We start from the raw sequence: 16,935 nt of genomic DNA, 5'->3' as shown, positions 1-16,935 counted from the left end.
ATACTAGTTTTATATAATTTCAGCCAAAGGGCATTTTTATACACACAATCAAAGGCCTTTTTAAGGAGGTAGGTTACCTTGTTCAAATTAGTTTAACCGCAGCATTTTTTTTTGTATTTCGTGTAATATGAAGTTTTAACTGCTACAATCTCAATTTTGTTTGTCTCTGTCCCTTCAAGTTCAGTTTTTATCCAGGTTTGAAGAACATGACCCTCCAAAGGTATTTCATATTGAAAGAAGAAGGAAAATACGGATATTTAACACTTTTCAGTGTATTTTAGTTTTACTGATATCCGTAGAAGTCTGCATAATTTATATTTTTACTAGTATGCACGTTAGCTTTCTAATATAAGCTTAAAATGTATATGTCGCGGGGCTCGTGTTTCCATGGTAACGCATTTTCTCACATTTTTAAACAACTATGTATAAAAATACGGGTTTCCAACGGCTTCAGCGCTATTCTGTTAATGACCAACATGGCATATTTGGGTAATATTATCAGCAAAATACCAAGCACTTTACATGGTACCCTATTTTTCTCAAAGTTTAAAGTAACCATGGCAACAGATGTTTAAAATAGCTTATATCTTGCTTTTTGTCGTAATTTCTTATAAAAAAATATTGAATAAGATTATCTTTCTAGTTAATGTAGCTTTAAAACATATTATTTCTAACGTAAGTTATATTTTCGTGTTATTTGCATTTATTCAAACAAATTTCACAGCTAAGAATACTCACAGCAGTACCCCTCGTCTGGCATTTTTCATGGAAAAATCGTTCAGCATGCTGCTATTATTCTCATGGATATTGTTGAAATGAAAATAAAAAGCCGAAGCTGTGTTTCTTGAATACACCAGTGTCAACGCTTTTGAATTTTACATTTAGATACATAGGTCACGGGCTTCGTTTCCATGGTAACATCAATTTAATTCAAGAAACCACAATTTTCTACTGAAATTTGAACAATTTTAGATCTTAATTTTAGTATATAAGTAACAAATTATCAACGGAACCTGAAAAATAGGTATTACAAATCAAACTGCTAGATTTTTTATTTGAAAATGGCCGTAACAAGTAACCTTTCACCCAACTGTATTCTAAATAACATTGGTTACCATCGTTCATTTTCTTACATTCCTCATAACATTTCAATAATACTACATAAAAGAAGCAAACTATTGATTATTATTCAGAGCAATGGACTCATAAAAAATGTTTCAGCAAATAATGGTTATTTGAAAATAGTTAAAATAAAGAAAATGCACAGAATTACGTACTTTCAAGATAAAGCTATTAATTTTGCGCGGTAACTGACGCGTAACGTCATGACGTCAATGACGTCATTTTAAGGCAACATTGTTTTGAAGCGTTTCTGCGGCAATTTATTCATTATTTCTGCATTATTAAGCCATAAAGCATCAGATCAAAGACAGGTTCATGATTTGTTTTCAGAAGAATGAATATACAAACACATTTAGTTTGTCGTAAACGTCGTCGTAAATCGTTACGTTAGCTTCCGGTTGGACATGCGCACATACAGATATGAAGGTAACCTACCTCCTTAAAGTCAACAAATACACAATATAAACGCTTATTATCATTAATGTAATTCTGCACAAAAGACGAAAGAATAAATAAAGCATCAATAGTAGATCTCCCTTTTCTAAATCCAAATTGAGCATCAGATAAAATCAAATTTTCTTCATAATAATTACTTATTCTTTTATTCACAATAGAAGTAAAAATCTTTGATAGACAACTTACTAGAGTTATTCCCCGTTATTTACATTATTTTTATCCCCCTTTTTGTGAAGAGGGACGATTACTCCTTCACACAAATTGTCTGAAAAATAACCGCTATCAAGTATTTTATTAAATATATCACATAAATGAGACAATTAAACCCAAACTAGTTACAACCTTCTACATGTATACTGTCGGTACCCGAACAGTGCGTTTTATTAACACTCAATATATCCGCACCGCATTTATTGATCAAATGAGTCCGAAGCTCTTTATTTTGTTCCGTCCATCCGCAAATATTAATGTGACCAACCGTGACGGACACATCGGGTCGGTCGTGTTCCTACGTAGCACTGCTGGTCGCACCCAACATCTGCTGTTTGTTTTTGCTTACGAGACTGAGTCCAAGTTGTTTCCTTTTTGCGTAACTGGTTGGTGCTATTGCAGTACATTTGATTTAGATATATTTTGTTAAAAAGAATGTATTATGTTCATGTCAAGTCAGTTTTGAAGAAGACGCAAAATATACTTAATTTGTAAAACTGCAAGAATTTTATTCCTCTTTAAGCACAAAAAAACTCCATCTTGAAGAGACAAGATAGAATTTATCGTTCCATTCGAGCTTGTTAAACAGGCACTAGCATTTATATAACATACATATACATATACATAATATACGCACACAGTACATCTAAGAGAAATTTAATTGATAAGAAAATGGAAATAATTTGAGGTGGCTATTTGTAATCATGATAGCTGCCAAGATAATGATTATAAAAAATATTAAAATAATAGATTTCGAGGGACATGGTGTTTGAATGTCTACAATATAGTAAACAAAATCACAAACAATTCACCATCAATTATATAAGCATTGTAATGCTTGTATTTTGATATCCACCGAGTCGCAGGTTTAGTATTTTATTCTACAGCGTTATGGAATGCATATATTTTAATGGCCAAAAAACTGTTCCAAGTTTTAAAGCAGTAGCTTTGACCGAAACGGAGAAAACTTGACCTAAATTTAAAAATTAACCAAGAAATTTGATATTTTCTAAGTCCAAAAGGGACCATAATTCTTGAAAATAAAAACAGAATGGAGTTATGTTTATTACTGTATAGAAACAGGTATTGATGGTTAACAAGTGCTACAAGTTTTAAAGCAATAGCTTTGATAGTTTAGAAGAAAAATTGACCTTAACACAAAACTTAACCAAGAAATCTGATATTTTCTAAGTCCAAAAGGGGCCATTAACGGCCAGTAATAAAAAAGTTAAAAAAGCCTTTGCGACCAGTGTAGATCATGATCAACCTGCACATCCATGCAGTCTGATAATGATCTGCACTTTTTGCCATGCAGTCAGTATCTTTTAGGTATGCACCCCTTTTACAGTTAATCATGTACTGTCCGAATTGAAAGATGGACAAGTTCATTATAGAAATGTAGCAGGGTATTGTGTTAAAATGCATGTGAGACAAATTTTCATGGTTGAGACAGTTCTTGAAATTTAAACCAAAACTCCTATTTATTTTTATGTGTTTAAAATTTGAAAGCCACAAATTAATATCCCAACCAAATATCTGTTTTGGCCAAAACAACAATATTTCATACCCACACAATTAAATGATTTTACAGTATGTCTATGCATTCCTGTTTCAGTTTGAAGTAAACCATTTACTACAGACATATGGAGAAGATATTGATGATCAAGTGAAAGGTTTGTTTTGTTGTTTAAACTAGCAAGCCTGATCATTCAACTTAAATAGCATTTCCAGACAGAAAGGCTGAATTCTTAAGGTGGAAAACTTTTAACCACTTGTCCTCACCACTGTGGGTTTGAAAATCTTTCATATGAGCAAGCCATCTAGCTGGTTAACAGAAGGACAGTGGTTGCACCAAAGTGCCTTTGCCTGACAAAGTTCCTGGAGGGGCAGCTGGAGTCTTCCTCCTGAACTAATTTGTGTTGGTGTTACTTTAAGCCTAACAAACACAAATTTAATGTGATAGTCAAACTTATTTCTAAAGACAAACAGTTTTCATGAGGTTGAATAGAGCCTACTTCTCATAGAATCTTGCTCAACTGAATACTGTGATATGCTATGAAGAAACACAATGAAAATCAAGTCTAAAATAAGATCCTTTTGATTCATAGAACCCATCCGAATGAAGTACTTGTAATAACTGACTCAGTTTGATTGAGTCTGTAACTGATGGATGAAGAAATGTGCAACACCCCTCATGCACCTAGCAGAACTCTATTACATAGTACTGGTATGTCATAACATTGAATGGACACCATGACCAAAAGAAGAAATCGCAAGTCAGACTACCAATTTGAAAACTTTACTAGTCTTTGCAAAAATTCAGCAGGCACAAACTGGCATGATACTTTATGCTCACCTGAGCATGAAGTGCTTGGGGTGAGCATTTATGATTACTCAGCATCCGTCCATCCTTAGTCAGTTCACATTTCCTTTGAAAGACATCTACGCTGAAACTGTTAAGTGGAAGTTGATGAAACTTGGCGTGGATGATCCTTTGATAGTCCTCTCTCAGAATTGTTCAAAAGGTTGCATATAGAGCTAGAAGTAGTAAAATCTTCGAATGACATTTCTTCCTATAAACTACTGTAACGATTTTGAAGTAATTTCACACAATTAATATATGTAGCAGAAAGTTTAAAAAACTTCTTGTCAGAAACTGCTGCAGTGAGGCTGAGGCTTAATTCTGTGTGACATGTACTTCCTATATAGGCTTGCATATAAGAAACTTTGAAAATCTTCTTCACTGAATCAGTAATAGCAAGAGCCTTGACATTTGGTGTGTGATATCAGAGTTGTACTGTCTTCGTATTTGTTCAAATTATTGCCCTAGGTTCAAAAATGTGTGTGACATGTATATAATATAGGCTAACATAGAAGAAACCTAACTCTGTACTTGTACCATTGCATTATACAAACACACTTGAAGCCTTGTACACAGGTGAGCGCTTTAGGGTCAGTGACCCTCTTGTTTCATTGTAAATCACTCTCGCCTCAGACAGAGTGATAAATGCAGGTTATCATGACAGAATTTTTTTTTTGTAAATGCAAAATGGCGCTCTAAAACTGTTGTCTTTTTGTTGTTGAATGGGTAACTGAACAAAACAGCAAAATATTTTCCTCCCCCCACCCCCTGCTATGACAGGATGATATTTTAAAGAAATTCAGATTATTCTTGTTATGGTTTGTGGGAGAGTGTGGAGGAGAACTGTATATGCTGGTATTTCTTTGTATCACCCCATGAAGATGAAAAAAGAAGAAAATGACAATTTTATGGCACTGGTTGATTGTGTTTGTAAGTGTCCTGTTTTCATTGTGATGCACTGCACTTATGTTTTTGTACGCCCGAAGGGACGTATTATGTTAAACTCCGGTGTCCGTCCATTAGCAATTTTGTGTCCGCTCTGTAACTCTTGAATCCCTTGAAGGATTTTGAGGAAACTTGACACAAATGTTTTCCACATCAAGACAACATGCAGAGCGCATGTTTCGGATGGCTTGCTTCAAGGTCAAGGTCACACTCAGGGGTCAAAGGTATCTGTTAATCGAGTTTGATATGAGTTTGTTTCGTGTCCGCTCTGTAACTCTTGAACTGCTTGAAGGATTTCAAAAAAACGTGGCACAAATATACACCACATCAAGACGACATGCAGAGTGCATGTTTCGGATGGCTTGCTTCAAGGTCAAGGTCACTCTTAGGGGTCAAAGTCATATGACTTTGTTTCGTGAGTATATTGCTCTGCATTGCGGTGTTCTTGTTTTTATTTGGCAGATCCCATTTTTGTTCACTTACAATATTATTTTTTTGAATTACTTCCCTTTTACGTTACTATAAATAGCTTATTTTTTAACTTTTTTATTACTGGCCGTAGGGAAAAACCGAAACCACTTTTCTGTGGTACAACATGGATGGTACCACCAATTTTTAGGTGTATTTTGACATATCTGTACCTGGTAAGGATTTTTTTTGTGGACTTAGAATTTTTTTTTGTCAACTTAGAATTTTTTTTTGAATTTCTTCCCTTTGTTGTTCCTGTCCTTTGGGCTTCAACAGTCAAGTTCTTTAAATTTTGCTTCCATCCTCTGATATAATCCTTCGGGTCGTTTGGCGGAGCTCTTGTTGTGACAGGGCGACATACCTGAGAAAAGGCAAAACAGCAAAATATTACATTTGTATTCTTTCATTGTGGCAGGGTCGACAGGGTGAAATTGGCAGAAATTTGCCGCTGTAAAAATGCCTTTATTTAACCCTTTGCCTGCTGGCGGCAAGTTATTCTGCCTTTGGGACCAGTGCAGACCAAGTGCAGGCTGAACATGGTCTGCACTGTTCGCCATTCAGTCAGTATCTTTTTTGGCAAGCACCCCTTTTAACAGTTAATGGTACTGTCTAAATTGAAAGATGGACAAGTTCATTATAGAAATTTAGCAGGGTTTTATTTTAAAAAAAGATTTAAGAAGTGCTGTAAAAATGAGATATGCTGGTTTGGCAAAAATACACACAGGTAAATTATGTGGGTCACATGTTTTGTTATAAATATTTTACATTGGTGTAACTGTAGACAATTTAATTAAATTTACTTGTTTTGATTATCTCCCTTGGTTTGTTATTGACAGCTTTCTAAGATGCTGATAGCTTTTTTTGGTATGAAGGTTGTAAGCAGATAAAAACTTGAAGAGTTTCTTTTTGATTGCTATGGACTCGAAGAAGATTTTGCATATGCTAAACAATAAAGCAGAAACTCGTCTGTTGTTTTTATACATGTACAACTTTAGCGCAAGCACTCACTTGTTAATTTCATTTTAGGTATGACACAGGAAAGATTTGTGTCATGTATGAAGGAGAAACTGGCATCACAAGATGAGGATGAGGAGATAAGACACACCTTCATGGCTTTTGATATACAGTGTATGTTCATAAATAATGAAATGGTAACACTTGAGTTTCATGCAACGTACTGTAGACCAAACTTTACTTTACATTTGTTGATAAGTTAATATATTAAAGGGACTAACTGATACATTTTAGGTGAAAAATAATTCCCTTCAAAAATCCATAAAGTGGAAATGAACGTGTTGAAAAATTCCACCTATTTAGTAAACAGTGGGCGAGTAGTTTTAATTTTTTAGTCAATTTCACATAATTATATACTGAAATGAAACCATTGAAACAAAAAAATTAGAATGCATTGCAGCTAATGAGGATTTACACATGTATGCCATAACAGAATTGAAAATGAAAACATGCACAAATTGGCTCCCTAATTCAGTTTAGTGAACAATTTCTGTCTGAATTTTTTTCTTGCTCATGTGAAAATAAGTTCAAAAATTGTCCAGGGTCCTCATGCTATTTCACAACATATTTATATGTATAGTATTAATGGTATTCTTCTCTGTAAATCCCTTCTCTTGACAGTGATGGTGGGGCCTAAGTTGTATGTTTAATTATCAAAGTAATAACATATCATCATCTTCATCCGTATTTAGGTCATTTCACATTTATTTCTATATACATTGTATATATGAAATATTACAAGAAATTAAGATAGGCATGAATTATATATAAAAGCAGTAGTTGATTCACAAACAACAATAAATGACTTTCATTCAGTATATATGTGAAACAGCCTCAAATGACTGGGTGTTGAAATAAAGATAATGGTGAGCTTTAAGCACACTATCCATTTCAGTTTAATTGAAACAGCATAAAGAAGTCTGTACATGAAAATACTCGCAGCATGATGCTTGCTAAATGTATTTTTAGCTCGACTATTCAAGGAATAGTCTGAGCTTAGTCTACTCACCCTGGCATTGACGTCAGCATCAACGTCATACCTTGGTTAAAATTTTGCATGCAAGTACATATAGCTATCATTAAATTAAAACTTACCCTTTGTTTTTCTAGGTCAATTAACAACCTCACTGGATCAGGTCTCGTAACTCTGACATGTATTTTGGCCAAATTTTGCCCCCTTTTGTACTTAGAAAATCCTGCTTAAGGTTTTGCAAGTTACAATCTCCAAAAGTAATGCAGATATTGAATTGAAACTTAACATGTGTCTTCGGGGTTATAAAACTAGGTGATAGCGATAGCATCAAGTCCCATAATTCTAACATGCATTTTGGCCAAATTATGCCCCCTATCCTGGTTTAAGTTTTGCATGCAAGAACATCTCCAAAACTAATGCAGGTATTGATTTGAACTTCACTTGTGTCTTTGGGGTTATAAAAATGGCCGCCAATTTTAATTTGCCACGGACAATAATTGGAAAAACGTCAAGTACTTCTACAAAGGCTTTGAACTTTAAAATAGTACTGAATGATAGCCCATATCTACCATATACCAGCCAACAACTTTCATCATTCTAGTCTTATTATCTTAATAAATATTGCTATTATAATATTCTGTTTCCCATGGGAAATGGCCGATTTCCTATGGGAAACGGTCATTTCCCATGGGAAAATGGCTTTCCCATGGGACGGCGTTTTCCCATGGGAAACATTTGGGAAATCTTTCCCATCGGAATTTCCCATGGGAAAACCTTATTTTTTTATTTTCATATAAACTATTAGAAAAACATCATAGCTGTTTTATAAAAAAAACTTTTATGGCACTGGCTAGTTTATTTGTAAAAAAAAGAAGATAATTTAGTTTTCCTATGGGAAAGAATTCCTTTGGGAATCCCATAGGAAATTGTTCCCTTGGGAAAAGTTTCCCATGGGAATACTTTCCTGTAGGAAACTGTTCCCTAGGGAAACATTTCCCATGGGAACAATAGGGAACAGTTATGCAAAAAAAATGTAGCCCGCCTGCTTAGTTCAAAAGGGACACCGCAAATCTACAAATCGTGTGCTCGTGAGATTGGTCCTCGGTCGAGGCGTATTCCGCACTATCTTCTCCATTACGATTTGATTAAAGACATTGTGTCTAAAAGCAAAGTGTTATAAATTTAATCCATTTTCTAGGCTCCCTTAAATAAATCGAGAAATATATTATAAAGAACAAAGTGCGACAATAATTTTCATCCTGTTTTAAGCAAATAATTCAAAATTCATACACAATGTATGAAGGGTCGGAGCTCATATCTCTCACAGTGTGAAAATATAGATTTCATATTTTCACAGTGTGAGCGATGAGATATGAATATTTAACTGATAGAATACAGTATTTCATTAGGTAGCATAAGATAAAAAAAATTCTATTGGAGGTAAAATACACTTTCACCTTCAAAAATGACCTTTTGGGCGATTTCATATACTAAGATTGATCTGGTAGTCGGATCATCTCGGCTGATGATTCACTTTAGAAAATCTAACAAAGACTGCACAGTTTATTAGTAAGAGTGTTTGACACACATACACAGAATGCGCATAACGTGTAGGTTCGAACCCAAGATGATTTTTAAGTATTAGCAATTATAATTAAATTAGTACGTATCATTTTCTATTGTTTTGAATCCTATATTCGAACCCATACCTACAACAAAGACATGGTGTTCGGCGTTCAGTCTAACCCACTGCGACAAGTTTAGTACATTAACTTTGTAAATGTCATTTTAAGTATGAAACATGTATTCAGTAAACTATAGCACCCTTAATTACACGATTTGAATAAAATAACATTAAAGGCTCTATGGGAAGAATTTTTATCACATGCAAGATTTGTTATGCTGAAACATAAACATTTCTTCTTTCTTTGTGGGGATAACGCATGTTTTTCGTGTTACAACGTATGTAGAACCTCGAGGTGTTCTAAATATGTTATTACACGAAATGGACATGAGTTAAAGCTATTTAAGCATAAAGCGCATAAAACGAATGCAGAATGAATAAATATACTCTACCTCAACGTCATTTAATTTCTTAAAAACTAGTTGATAGCATCAAGTCCCATAACTTTGACATGTATTTTGGAAAAGTTATGCCCCTTTTGGACTTTGAAAATCCTGGTTAAAGTTTTGAATGCAAGGTAATGTCTCTTAAACACATACAGATACTGGATTGAAACTTCATAGAGATATTTTAACATTCAGGGTAATATACCTGCATTTGGGACAACAATTCAAATAGTCGAGCATTGGTTGTCTTTCCGACAGCTCTTGTTATATGTAAAAGATGAAAATCTACAAAAAGTTGTAGGTTGCTTTCTGTATTGCCTCAAACAAAAATATATATTTATAAATTTAGATGATATATACATATATGCAATATAATTCTATATCTGTTTTATTTATCCAATCGTGAACGTTCATTTGCAACACATGACTGTACAACATATTACCGTATTGGACACACATGCGTACAAAAATACTGTATTTTTTCCATATTTGGACGGTTAAAAAAGTTCCATATTAAACATACGATAAAGCCCAAAATGCGTGAAAATGTTCTGAATGTAAATCGGGTGAAGTAGGCGATCTATGTACAGAGTTAGATTATGGTTCTTGAAATGAGGAAGGCAGAAATACAATATTCAGTGAATCATTTTTAATTTAAACTAAAATAAAATAGACATAGAATAAAAAGGTTATTTAACATTGAACTGTACAATACGAGATATATTTGGACTCGTACCTAGCTGGGAAAACCATATTGGACTCGCCTAGCAACTTATCCAATATGATTTTCTCAGCTGGGTACTCGTCCAAATAATCTCCATATTGTACAGAACAATGTTAAATAACCTAATATTATTGTACGTATGTGTCAGTGCTTTTCTAGTTCCTATCCGTCGTTTCTACTTTCTGTTTCAAATACATGTAGTAGAAAATACCAAATTGATATTTCCTGAAGTTGTATATTTATAAATGTCTTCTTTCTTTAGGATTAAAATATAGAATAAAAGGAACTTTTTGTCTTGCAAAATGCATTTTTTTTAGCTTCAGACTTAAAAAAATGTGTCCATTGTGTAATGGTAATTTGTTTATTTCTGTAGGTCGTGGTTTTCTCACTTTAGATGATGTAAAGAAAGTCTTCAGCAAGGTAGCTCCTCATGTACCAGAACAAACAGTTCATTCTGCCTTCAGGTAATTTTGCAAATGCCTGGTTTTAACTTGACTATACACAGTATAAGAAGAGCTTACCTTCTCACCTTAGTAGTCTGTTATCACCTTGAAGTTTTTGCACTCTTGTGTTTGAGTTTACCTAAATTGTTTTCTTTTAAATAAATTTTCTTCAGACTAATTGTTTCTGACAAGCAGTATACATGTTCCTTAACTTTATTTGCTTTTTATCCCCCGCCAAAGGCAGAGGGATATAGTTTTGGCGTCATGCGTCTGTCTGTCCGGAGACATATGTAGGAAGTGGTTGGGAATATCTAAATAAAACTTCATATACGTGTTCAGCACTATAGGGAAATGCAGCCCGTCAAGTTTCAGCCAGATTGCCCAAGTAACAAGTTATGGCCCTTAGAAGTTTCTAGTGTTAACTATATAGGGTACCATAAATATGGCAATTCTGCTTCATCACTTGTGACATATTTGGCCTAGAACTATGAAACTTAATTGAATTTAGATCACCATAATGCACACACAATTTCTCTTTAGTAACTTCAGAGGTATTGCCCTTTAATTGTTTAAAAATCCACATATTTGTACATAACAAAGTAACAAACTGGTAGAATTTCATTAAACTTCTTTCATTTTTTTCCATGAACATTTATTATCAGCATGTAAAGTTGTGTACCCACACCTGGTCATCCCACCCCCCTTAAATTCCTTTTTTAAAAGATTTTTCAAACCTTTCATGAATATTTATCAACATGCAAAGTTTTACTCCTCCACCCAGTCATCCCCATCACCCCGATCATGCATCCCCCCCACATTCCAACATTTTTCTTTCATTTTTATTTTCCATCAGTATTTATTATCAACATGTGAAGTTTTGTACCCTCACCCGGTCAACTCCCCACCCACCTCTAAATTTCTTCTTCATTCCTTTTGAAAAATGTTTTTCAAACCTTTGTCCCTGCCTGTCTGACTGTCTGTCTGTCTGTTTGCCAGAAACATGAAGTTGGATCCTGGGATAACTTTAGAAGTACACCACATTTATTTGAAACTTGGTATATAGATAGATAGCAATATGAGGAATAGATAGGTGATTTATTTTGTAACTAAATCAACAAATGTGGTTTTCCAGCCATCAAGATTAGATTTGACCTGGCAGCCTTTTAGTTGAAAGTATAAATTTAGTTATACTTAAAAAAGGTGATACCTGAAGAATTTTCCCTCAGCAGTTGTTATCAAGCTGAGTCATATCTAGAATAATTGCTGTTTAAATATTAAAATAAAAAAAATGTATTGTTATACTGACATTTCAGAGAGATAGATCAGGATGGGGATGGCAGAGTGAGCTACAAAGACTTTGAGTTTCTGATGAAGTACAACACTGATGACCATATCTAACTGGAATCATCCCATAATGTGATATGAGCAATGAGTGGAGACAAACATGCATATCTTACTTTTGTATTGTTTTGGTGGCAATTGGCAGAAAAGTACTAAGCTGAATGTTGGTTTGCTACTATAGGTTTTAGTGATGATACTGTGTAATATTAGGAAGTAAGGGTTATGAATAAGTGACTCTGTGCTTTTTATTTGGACATGAGAATCCCATGCAAACTATAGCATGTGCTGTATAAAGTATGTAATATAGATACAGCGGTTCTACAAGATGCATGAGTTATATTGTATTATTTGATAGATATCATTTCAATTCTACAAGTTTAAAGGAAATGTTATTGAGAATTTCTTACAGAAATGTTTCTTATGTTTTATTCATATTAGTGAATATGACTCCTGAAAACATACATAAACATATTGAAAAGACTAGACTTAAAGTAATATTAACCATACACTGTATTTTATGAATTGTTTCTGTTGAATAAACATCAAAATCATACTGCATTGTCAAAATATCTAACAAATGGCATGAAATTATTTTTAGCTTAAATGAAGTTCACCTGGCATTATGTTTTTATCCTTAACACCACAGCATATTTTGGTCCAGGCCTGTGTCCAGGATTTTTTTGCTGGTGGGGGCCCAACCTGGGGTGGGTTCGGGAAGGGATACCCCTCCTGATGTCGAAAAAGTTTTAATATGGCACATGAAAAGATGCATTTACCTGCTACCTGAAACACTTTTAAGGATGCATGAATGTATCATATATTTAAGGAAAAGTCTATTTTTAGCTCACCTGTCACATAGTGACAAGGTGAGCTTTTGTGATCACCCTTCGTCCGTCGTCAGTCCGTCAGAGCATGCGTGCGTCCGTCAACAATTTCTTGTCTGCAGATAGTGGTTTCATTTATGATTTTATTTTAACCAAACTTGCACACAACTTGTATCACCATAAGATCTCGGTTCCTTTCTTGAACTGGCGAGATCCCATTACAGGTTCCAGAGTTATGGCCCCTGAAAGGGCCAAAATTAGCTATTTTGACCTTGTCTGCACAAAAGCAGCTTTATTTATGACTTGATTTTTACCAAACTGGCACACAACTTGCATCACCATAAGATCTTGGTTCTTTTCTTGAACTGGCCAGATTCCTTAATGGGTTCCAGAGTTATGGCCCCTGAAAGGGCCAGAAATAGCTATTTTGACATTGTCTGCACAATAGCAGCTTCATTTATGATTTTATTTTAACTAAACTTGCACACAACTTGTATCACCATAAGATCTTGGTTCCTTTCTTGAACTGGCGAGATTCTATTATGGGTTCCAGAGTTATGGCCCCTGAAAGGGCCAGAATGAGCTATTTTGACCTTGTCTGCGCAATAGCAGCTTCATTTATGATTTGAATTTAATCAAACTTGCACAAAACTTGTGTTACCATAAGATCTTGATTCCTTAGTTGAACCGGCCAGATCCCTTAATGGGTTCCAAAGTTATTGCCCCTGAAAGGGCCAAAATTAGCTATTTTGACCTTGTCTGCACAATAGCAGCTTCATTTATCCCCCCGACAAAGGCGAAGGGGATATTAGAAATGCTCTCCGTCCGTGCGTGCGTCCGTCCGCAACGATCTTTGTCCGGAGCATAACTCCAAAAGTACTGGAGGGATTTTCTTCAAACTTCTTACACTGATAGAACACATTGGGTGGAAGTGCAGTGTGCAAGAACAATAACTCTACCTTGCCTATTTTTTGAGTTATTCCCCTTTATCTTATTTTCTTAAAAAAACTTGTCCGGAGCATAACTCAAAAAGTTCTAGAGGGATTTTCTTCAAACTTCATACACTGATAGAACCTATTGGGAGGAAGTGCAGTGTGCAAGAACAATAACTCTACCTTGCCTAGTTTTTGAGTTATTCCTCTTTATCTTATTTTCTTAAAAGAATTTGTCCGGAGCATAACTCCAAAAGTACTGGAGGGATTTTCTTCAAACTTCATACACTGATAGAACACATTGGGAGAAAGTGCAATGTGCAAGAACAATAACTCTATCTTGCCTATTATTTGAGTTATTCCCCTTTATCATATTTTCTTTAAAAAAATTGTCCGGAGCATATCTTTTTCATGCATGGAGGGATTTTGATATATCTTGGCACAAATGTTCACCATCACGAGGCGGAGTGTCATGCATAAGAAGCAGGTCCCTAGGTCTAAGGTCAAGGTCACACTTAGAGGTCAAAGGATACAAGAATGAAAACCTTGTCCGGAGCATTTCTTCTTCATGCATAGAGGGATTTTGATATAACTTGGCACAAATGTTCACCTCCACAAGACAGAGTGTCATGCATAAGATCCAGGTCCCTAGGTCTAAGGTCAAGGTCACACTTAGAGGCCAAAGGTCAGATACAAGAATGACTTCGTCCGAAACATTTCTTCTTCATGCATGGAGGGATTTTGATGTAACTTGGCACAATTATACACCATCATGTAACGAAGTGTCATGCGCAGTTCCCTTCTTTAGAATTACTTCCCTTTGTTGTTACTTTAAATAGCTTTTATTGTAACTTTTTCATTACTAGTCGTAGGGAAAAATCAAGACCACTTTTCTGTAGTACAACATGCATGCTACATCCAATTTTGAGGTGTATTTTGACTAATCTCTACCTGGAAAAGATTTCTGTGTGGACTTACAATTTTTTTTTTTAAGATTAACTTCCCTTAGTTGTTACTATAAATAACTTATATTGTAACATTTTTATAATTGACCATAGGGAAAAAACAAGACCACTTTTCTGTGGTACAACATGGATGTTACTTTCCAATTTTAGGTGTAATTTAAGATATCTCTACCTGGTAAGGAGTTTTTTTGTGGACTTAGAAAAACAAAAGACTTACAATGATTACTAAACAACCTCAAAATTAAAATTACAGCTGCTAGAGTAAAGAAATTTGCAGTGACGGGCATATATTGTGACATTCTGGCACTCTTGTTCCCTGTTAGCTTTCCATTCCTTCTTTTTTCAGTAGCCATATAGAAAAACTGTTCATGAAAATTAATAAAATTTAGCAGTAACCACCTAACCACTGACTTATTCTTTCTTCCACATCTTTAAAACCCCTGATGTGGACCTCAACTAAACGGTTCTTCAAAGCTTTCCCCAAAATTAATACTTTCAGACACTAACTTGCCAGGAACTTTAGCCTTCAATTATAATATGCCCGGCGGGGGGATTGGCCATGTCTAACATGGCTCTTGTTTATGATTTGATTTTAACCAAACTTGCACACAACTTGTATTACCACAAGATCTTGGTTCATTTCTTGAACTGGCCAGATTTCTTCATTGGTTCCAGTGTTATGGCCCCTTAAAGGTCCAAAATTGGCTATTTTGGCTTTTGCAGCCGTATAGAGACTTCATTTATGGTTTTATTTGATAGAAACTTCCAAAATAACTTCAACAACAATAATTCTTGGATTCCATGACAAATCAGATTCAAGCGTAGGTTCAGAGTTATTTTATATCTGATTACCTCCCCTGATTGTAATCAAAATGGATTTATATCAGTAAGTACTTATAGGACTTATTTGAAATTTCATTATTGTCATTAGTTGGACTGAGCCAATCAGGGTAGATAACTATGGACTGATTTTATGTCAAATTACCTCCCTTTATTTCAAATTAAAATGGGTATATCTCCGTAACTAATGAAGATACTGATCTGAAATTTCATTTATGTCAACAGATTTATTCGGCAGATCCTTCTTTTGTTCACTTACAATAAAAACTTTTTTCAATTACTTCCCTTTTACGTTACTATAAATAGCTTATTTTTAGTAACCTTTTTGTTATTGGCCGTAGGGAAAAACCGAGACCACTTTTCTGTGGTACAACATGGATGTTACCTCCAATTTTTAGGTGTATTTTGACATATCTGTACCTTGTAAGAATTTTTTTTTCTTTTTGGTTAAATTTATTCCCTTTGTTGTTACTGTCCTTTGGACTTAGATATTTTTTCTGAGGACCTTCTTGTCCTCAAGTGCAATGATAACAGGTGAGCGATATAGGGCCATCATGGCCCTCTTGTTTAATCATTTCATCAAGCCTTTTCAATGTATGTATGGTTGTACAGTCACAGTGTATGGACTTCATTTTTCTGTATGATACCCAGGTCTCAGTGTATTGGCTGTGATATCTACCAATCCAATGTATAACCAGCCACCAGTAATAAAGAAGCTAGTGGTTTGAAAATCAACTTTATTTATCATAATAAAACAAACTACAAAAACGTATTATATAGCCGCGCGCTCTGACTATCTTTGAAGTATCTACGTCCTTGCATACATTGTAAAGTGCAATAAAGTGATAATGGATGTGTTTTAAAAGTAGAATATAGTATATTTCAACTACGTTCAAATGAAAACAGTGTTTTTTGTTTGTTATGACAATTATTATCGACGAAATTTCCAACCACGAAATGTATACAAGGTTTTATAGGAAGGTATCATTGGACCTTCAAGCTATGTAACACTTGCAGATCTAATTGTCATATCCATAAAAACTGATTTATTTGATATTTAAACTTTTGCAGAGTCTTCTGTAGCTTAACTATCACAAATCTAACTCCATCTTTTTTATTTTATTTTTTGGTGGGGTTTATGTGTATGCGAATTTATCTACTAGTCTATTTATTTGAAGCAGGAATAATGTATTATATCTATTTATGTCCCTGTTTGAAGTCGTTAAAACACTATTTCAGTTATTTA

The 16,935-nt window shown here is 34.5% G+C and overlaps 1 protein-coding gene across 1 annotated transcript; it reads left to right on the top strand.

Annotated features, from left to right (window-relative positions):
* Positions 1-1,542: 1,542 nt before the first annotated feature.
* LOC128548989 (EF-hand calcium-binding domain-containing protein 11-like) lies at positions 1,543-12,673 on the top strand. Its single transcript, XM_053524891.1, has 5 exons — positions 1,543-1,548; positions 3,404-3,461; positions 6,590-6,691; positions 10,718-10,808; positions 12,101-12,673. Exons 1-5 carry the CDS (start codon positions 1,543-1,545, stop codon positions 12,183-12,185), a joined length of 342 nt encoding a protein of 113 aa, XP_053380866.1. The 3' UTR covers positions 12,186-12,673.
* The last annotated feature ends 4,262 nt before the right edge of the window (positions 12,674-16,935 follow it).

Source organism: Mercenaria mercenaria, chromosome 1, assembly GCF_021730395.1.
Source record: "Mercenaria mercenaria strain notata chromosome 1, MADL_Memer_1, whole genome shotgun sequence".
In the NCBI taxonomy this organism is placed as follows: Eukaryota; Metazoa; Mollusca; class Bivalvia; order Venerida; family Veneridae; genus Mercenaria; species Mercenaria mercenaria.
Note: the sequence above shows the minus strand (reverse complement) of the source record. Positions and strands in the feature narration are given on the sequence as shown.

Bases quoted from the DNA above. Each gene is read 5' to 3' on its own strand.
- LOC128548989 (XM_053524891.1), top strand. The intron at 3,462-6,589 runs GTTTGTTTTGTT...ATTTCATTTTAG, and splicing joins TATTGATGATCAAGTGAAAG to GTATGACACAGGAAAGATTT. The intron at 10,809-12,100 runs GTAATTTTGCAA...CTGACATTTCAG, and splicing joins ACAGTTCATTCTGCCTTCAG to AGAGATAGATCAGGATGGGG.